The sequence below is a fragment of the Phragmites australis genome, chromosome 21, assembly GCF_958298935.1.
Source record: "Phragmites australis chromosome 21, lpPhrAust1.1, whole genome shotgun sequence".
In the NCBI taxonomy this organism is placed as follows: domain Eukaryota; kingdom Viridiplantae; phylum Streptophyta; class Magnoliopsida; order Poales; family Poaceae; genus Phragmites; species Phragmites australis.
This window is the reverse complement of record NC_084941.1, coordinates 22637858-22644861: the sequence shown is the minus strand read 5'-3', so window position 1 is coordinate 22644861 and position 7004 is coordinate 22637858. Positions and strand designations below refer to the sequence as shown.

At 43.7% G+C, this 7004-nt stretch overlaps 1 protein-coding gene across 2 annotated transcripts; it reads right to left on the bottom strand.

The window, feature by feature from the left end:
* Window positions 1-787: 787 nt before the first annotated feature.
* Window positions 788-4364, bottom strand: LOC133903099 (MDIS1-interacting receptor like kinase 2-like). 2 transcript variants are annotated; one of them, XM_062344465.1, is made up of 4 exons: window positions 2970-4364; window positions 2279-2687; window positions 1493-2230; window positions 788-1412 (listed from the first exon to the last, which is right to left on the bottom strand). In XM_062344465.1, the coding sequence occupies exons 1-4, from the start codon at window positions 4362-4364 to the stop codon at window positions 1078-1080; spliced, it is 2877 nt and encodes a 958-aa protein (XP_062200449.1). In that variant the 3' UTR covers window positions 788-1077. The 2 variants fall into 2 exon arrangements, with proteins under 2 accessions (XP_062200449.1, XP_062200447.1); XM_062344463.1 differs by having other exon boundaries at window positions 791-992; window positions 1078-1412; window positions 1493-4364.
* Between the last annotated feature and the right edge of the window lie 2640 nt (window positions 4365-7004).

Below are 7004 nucleotides of genomic sequence, written 5' to 3'. Positions count from 1 at the left end.
TGGACTATCCTATGTAGCACCAGACTAATTTTTATGTGAGCACCAAACTATCCGGTCAGGCAAATTTCAGCAGAACAACGTTATGTATTTTGAGTATAACTTTTCACTCCGAACTTCGATGTTGATGATATTTGGCTCTATGGAAATCTTTTGAAGAGCTCTACAAGATTATACAGAAACCCATTCCATTTGATCATATCAAAATTCATGGAATAAGTCTAATTCATTCATCTCTTTGTTTCAGCTTCGGCGACTTCTCTTTTGTTGCATCTATGGGACCTATTAAAGCATATACTTGATAAGTATGTTAGTCCTAATAACTATATTATCATTAATCATTAAAATCACAATCATAACTTAATAGGGCTATTTTCGCTACACACTGACATATGGCCAGTATCCATGTCTGTGAGAGATCGAGCTGCAAATTCTCAATACAGTTATATGATCTTTAAAGGATGTAGACTGTCTAAATGTTCAGGCTTTCTGTTGTTGCTGCAATGACTTTAAAAATGCAATAGTACTTTACAAGCAACTGTTGTGTGTATTTTGGTTATTTACACTTACTGGATAGCTGATTCCCCATGATTTCCATTTAGTTTTAAAAGGTTATATGAATTTTTTTTTTTGGTTTCTTGGATGTTTCTGGTCTCATTTTGTATGCAATACTGTACAAAGCGCAATAAAAACCTAGTTTTGTAACCTGGCACGATAAGCAAGAAAGACAATGGATTGATGATAATGGTAGAAATGAGTTACAATTGAAGATTGGTTGATATTTATCAACACATGACGCCAGTCGAATTGCAGGGGATGGTATGGTGCTGCCAAGAGCTCATCTGTACCGAGGAACTGTGGAGAGTAGGCTTCCAGTTAAGGAGGGCTGTCTGCTGACACCTCAATGGTACGGCTTCATGCCAAACTTGCAATTCAAGAAGGCAAGGAAAAAGCCGAAAACCAGATTGCTTGTTGTTGGACAAATGTTGCATGTGCTGTTTAAGGGTGACAGTGAGTTGGTTTCTGAAGTCGGAAATGCTTTCTGAAGCTGAAAGCCCATGATTATGTGCTAGAGCTCACCTAGTGTGATTCTCCTGGAATGTCTTGGGAAGAGCAGGAAGACTGCTGATGGATAAGGGCTTGGTACGCCTCCTGCATTGTTGGCCTTGCTTGTGGAGAAGCTTGCAGACAAGAAAATGCCACCTTCATTAGGAGAACTACGTCTTTCGCTTCTGTTGTGGTTGGTACCGCTGGTCGCTGATCCAGGATTTTCTTAAGTTCCATATAATGCTCCCTTGATGATGCATGGTGATCCAGAAGATCCCTCGGATGCTTCCCCATCATCACCTCTAGCACGACCACACCAAAGCTATAAACATCACATTTCTCGGTCACAGTAGATGTGTAGGACAACTCTGCACCAAAACATAACATGATAATCAGGAATCACTATAGAAATATAGAAATATTTCTGCTGTGAGAAAAAATATATTACCTGGAGCTATATAGCCATAAGTGCCTGCTAGCGCACTCCAGTTTGATGAATCCGGTTTCAAAATCCTTGCTGCGCCAAAATCCGAGACATAAGCCTTGAAAGTTCTATCGAGCAAGATGTTGTTGCTTGTGATATCTCGATGGATAATTGGTGGATTGCAGTCGTGGTGCAAATAAGATATCGCTTGAGCCACATCTTTAATAAGAGTGGATCTCTTTTGCCAGTTCATCTCTTTAGCTAGATCCTCGTTTTCCATGGTCATACGAAGGCTTCCCCTCTCTATGTAGTCGTATACAAGAAACTTGTACTCTGGATGGGAGCAAAATCCATAAAACTTGACAATGCTTCTCTGTCGAATTTGCAATAAGATTTCCATTTCCTGTGAAAATCTTCTTCCATCATTCATCTCTTCTTCAGTGGGATGAAGCTTCTTCACAGCAACTGTCTGCCCATCCTGTAGTTGTGCTTTGTATACTTTGCCATATCCTCCTGTTCCAGTGATGTACTTGTCATCGAAATTTTCAGTTGCCCTGATGATATCCTCAAATGCAATTCTTCCATCAAAATTCCAAACAGAAAAAATGTCTCTTCCATTGGTACCAGCACTTTCTTGGGGCTTTCTCTTGTGATGAGCACGGATCATAATAATTACAATTGTAGAAAGAATAATGGTGAAACCCACAACAAGGACAATTGGAAGCAACAAACTAAGTAACCTTCTTTTATGGCGACCAGATACTTGAGTTGAATAACATGGTGGCAAGCCAGAGAGATTACCGCACAGACCTTTATTGTGGAGAAAGCAGCTAGCTGAAGTATTTTGAAGTTGACGTCCTTCTGGGACTGGTCCTTCCAAATTGTTGTAGGACACATCAAGCGTTGATAGGCTCAACATGCTGGCAAAGGAGGGAGGAATGCGACCACTGAACTGGTTGTGGGATAAATTCAGAACTTCCAACATCTCCAACTTTCCGAGTTGTTGTGGCAAGACACCATTGAGTTTGTTACTGCTAACATCTAACATGATCTGTAGGCTTTCCAAATTTCCTATTGAACCAGGCAAATTCCCATTGAAATTGTTATTGTTAATCCTCAAGGACTGTAACTTGATGCAGTCTCCCAGTTCGTCAGGTATTGGTCCACTCAAATTGTTACCAGATATATCAAGGGATCCTAAATTTCTCAGCTTTCCCAACTGTGATGGTATGGATCCGGATAGCTGATTTAGTGACAAATTCAGGCTATACAGATTTGTTAAATTGCCAATTTCATGAGGTATCTCACCACTGAGATTATTAGAATCGAGTTTTAGTTGAACCAAGTTGGACAATTTAGAAAGAGCAGAGGGTATTTGGCCACTGATAGAATTTTCTGATAAATGTAGTTCCTCTAGTTGGGGACAGGCACCCCAATTCGGTGAGATTTTCCCAGAGAGCCTATTTGATGCTAATCGTATTTTCATGAGTTGTGGATACACACCAAAATGTTCGGATATATCTCCTGATAGCTTGTTCCCATCAAGTAACAGTCGAATCAAGGTTGTACATACCTTCATGCTCCTTGGAATAGGGCCATCAAACATGTTCAAAGAAACCATGAAAAATTCGAGTCTGCCACCCGCACATATATTTGCAGGCAAAGGTCCAGAAAGGGAGTTATAAGATAGCTCAAGGTCAACTAATCTTGTGAGATTTCCAAACTCGCGAGGAAGAGGACCTGATAATTGGTTAATGTGGACCCGCAGATTCTGGATGTTTTGCAGGTTGCCAAAAGTTTTTGGTATTGAGCCAGAAAGTTGATTCTCTGCCATCCACAATTGTTGGAGGTTGGTAAGGTTTCCTAAGTTGGCTGGAATAAAACCAGAAATTTGGTTGCTATCCAAGTGCAAAATCTGGAGATTTGATAGGATGCCAAGTTCTAGGGGTATAGGCCCTGTGAGCTTGTTATCGCCGAGTTCAAGATGTTGCAGGTTAATGAGCTTGACTAGTTCTGGAGGGATGGGACCTGTGATTTGATTTTCATCTAGATAAATTATGGTGATCTTTGTGAGATTGGATAAAGAGACAGGGATTGCACCAGTAAGCTTGTTACTGCCGAGATCAAGATCTTGCAGGTTTACGAGCTTCCCTATTTCCGTGGGTATAGGCCCAGACAGTTCATTACCATACAGACACAAAGCACTTAGACGGGTCAGATTTCCAAGAGCTCTGGGTATCTCACCGCTTAAGGCACTGTTACTTAGTTGTAGAGTCTGCAGGCTGACAAGCCTCCCTATATCCATTGGAATGTGTCCTGAGACCATGTTTTGGTGAATAATAAGCAGTATTAACGATGTTAGGTTACACAATGATGCAGGGAGGGGCCCTGTGAGGTTGTTAAAGGATAGTCCAAGCGCTGTGAGACTTTGTAGGCCACTGATCTCATGTGGTATTTGTCCGGTAAGCCAATTGCTCGTGAGGTCAAGGAAGGAGAGTTTTGATAGAGAACTGATGTTGGCTGGGATAGCGCCATATAGACTGTTGTTGCTGAGGTCAATATATGCGAGGAATGGGAGAGCTGAGAAGTTGAGCTCACCGAGCTGGCCATGGATGCCGGCATCTGGGAGGGAGATGTTTGTCACGACCCAAGGCCTGCGGCGTCCATGGCGCACGGATGTACACATGATGCCGGTCCAATTGCACGGGCTGGTATAGTCCTGCCAAGAGCTCATCCATGGCGGCAAGCTGTCGAGAGTAGATTTCCAGTGGAGGAGCGCTGTCTGCTGAGACCTCAGTGATATGCCCCCATGATGCACTGCATGTACTTGCAAGAGAAGAAGGCACGGCGAGAGTAGCAGGTGGAGGTAGAGCAGAGGTGTTGAGGAAGATTGCATTCTGTGGGATAGTATTTGCATTTGATGTTCAGAATGTCTTTTGGGTTGTGCTGGAGTAGTTGGGATGTGTAGTTATATGCAGCGTGCTGTCTACCGTTGTTGGACAGAGCATATTGCAGGGTCATGAGTATGCACAACGAAAGCAGTGCGGTCGTGCTGGTCTTCTTCAGTATCGCTATCTTTGATCCTTTCTTGCCTTTTTAGGAGGGAACTATATTTCCGGGTAAAATTTTAATATCTCGAGTTTTAGCATTTAGAATATAGTAAAATTATAATTATTTAAACCACATAAAATAAAAAATATATAATTTTGAATATATAAATACTATTCTATCATAGGATGTAGCGTATTATTCTACACCAAGCAACCAGACAACTCAGTCCAACCAACCCCATCTCACCCCGACCGAACCAACCAGGCGTCCAACTCGGCGTGCCCCTCACGTTTCCGTGCCCCCGGGCCGTACCCAGCTGCGCGTCCTGCGTGCCTGAGCCCGACCGAAGCCCTCCCAGATCCCGCACTCTTCCCTGACACGCCCGACCGAACGCACTGCTCGACCACGTTCCCGACTGCGCCTCCGCCTGCGACCAACCGCGCCCCCTGCCTGCGCACGACCGAGTCACCGATCGCCCATGCCCACTGTCCCGTATGCTCTCGCCATGGCCCCTCATGTTCTCGTCTGCATCTGCCATGACCGCCTACACTGCTGCCACTGGGCTAGCAGCTCGAAGGGAGAAACTGAGGGCAGGAATTGGACGCCCCGGTGGAGGGAATCCCGTTTTGATGGACGGGCAGTCGAGATTTATATTGGACTGGTTAGCTGCAGTGGAGTACAGAGGCTTGAGGAGAGACGTACGTTGCTCGAGGCTCATGGGCAGGAAGAGGAAGGCTAGACTCAGAGAGGATCAACTACCGAAACACAAAGTGATGAACTACTGAAACTAGGAAAAGATGAATTACTGAACAGGTATCAACTATCACTTGGAAGCCAGAGATTAAACTACTGACTGCTTTTTCTATGACTTAGGATTGATACTACCGAATCATGAAAGCAATGAACTAAGAAATTTGCTATGACTCGGAGTTAGAACTACTGAACCGTGCAAGGTCTTGCTATGACTAGGAGTTAGAACTACTGAAGCATGGATGAGGATTTACTATAACTTGGCATAGTAAAAAAAAACTAGTAAACAATGAAAGAAGTAAGTACTAATAAGAACTGCTGCCATGGCTTGTGAAGCAGTTGGCCCAACCCTGACGGGTCATCCACTATGCAGCCCGGCCTAGGCCCAAGTACAGACCCAAACCCGAGCCCAAATTCAGGCCCAGAGCCAACCTAAACCAGTACTGTTCAGTGGGTCCCAATTGTGAGCCCCTCATGAATAGTGCTATTTTATAATTTCTCGATTTAATTTTAGATTAAATCTTCCAAGAGTCGTAACTTCTTCGTTCTAACTCTAATTTCGACGATTCTTTCGCTTAAATTCATGTAAATTCGATATCTATCTTTATATAACATTGTGATATCATTTATGGCTCATTTGGTTTTTCATTTGGTGTTATTTGATTATTCTCTAGTATAGACTGTTGTTGATCATATTCGAGTTGGCAAAACCAGAGGATTTTGCTGGTTTTGCGGAGGACCCAGAGGATCCCAACTTTGACCAAGGGTTAGAAGAAGACTTCAGAGAAGGAAAGTTCTATCCCCTTGATCATTGGAGCCCATATTTTGCAACGATCAACCTAAAACATGACTCATTATCGCATGTGCTATGTAATGCGCTTTTTCAACTACTTGCAGTAGTTAAATCCTACTAAATAATTACCATGCCTTAAATGTCTTATCCAGAATAAGCGTGTTCATGGGCAGCCCGGCGCGGCAAACCCGATTTGACCCAGCCCGGCCTGGCCCGACCAGTGCACAGGCTGGGCTTGGGCTTAACATTCCAACCTGTAGGGTTTCTCGGGCTGGGCTCGGGCTTCAAAAACGGGCCTGAAACCCAAGAAAGCCCAAAAAACCAGAGAAAGCCTGGAAAAGCCCAAGCCAAACCCAAAAAAAACCCACTGTCGGGTTAGGCTCGGGCCTAGAAACTCGGCCCGACATCAAGCTCGGGCTGTGCTCGGGCTTGTGGTTTTCCCGTTGGGCTTTTGAAAGCCTAGCCCGAATACTGGTCTGGCCCGGCTTTTGAACAGGCCTAATCTAGAATACATATCACCCTAGGATTTAACTGTCATTATCTATATTAATGTCGGACGACACCTTGATATCTAGCATGCTTAGGATGGAATACATCTCTTCGGAGATATCGCTTATGCAATACATCTATTTGGAGATGTCGCTTCACTGAACAATCATTTCAACTCATATGTCATGAATCTTTAGTGTTGTGAAATCCATGATGTAGTGTGGGATATGGTAGGTGATGTGTAAAATGGGTGAAAACTATTTTGGCGAGGAAAGTAGAGTAGTCCTCCGGTAGAGGATGCTGTTGGGGGCTTGAGTTACTTCTGTGGTAATCATTGCCAGTTGAAGATGCATGCTTCGGCAGTAGAAGCACTGAATCATTGTACCGTCATGCTAAGCCACCTCAGTGCAACCATGCATCCTGTATGGGCATGACTTGATCTCACACCCCATT

What these genes read in the sequence shown, in the direction of transcription:
- LOC133903099 (XM_062344463.1), bottom strand. Translation starts at nt 4,364, where the DNA reads ATGCAATCTTCCTCAACACCTCTGCTCTACCTCCACCTGCTACTCTCG. An exon ending in TTATGGCTATATAGCTCCAG is followed by an intron (nt 1,413 to 1,492) that starts GTAATATATTTT and finishes GTTTTGGTGCAG; the next exon opens with AGTTGTCCTACACATCTACT.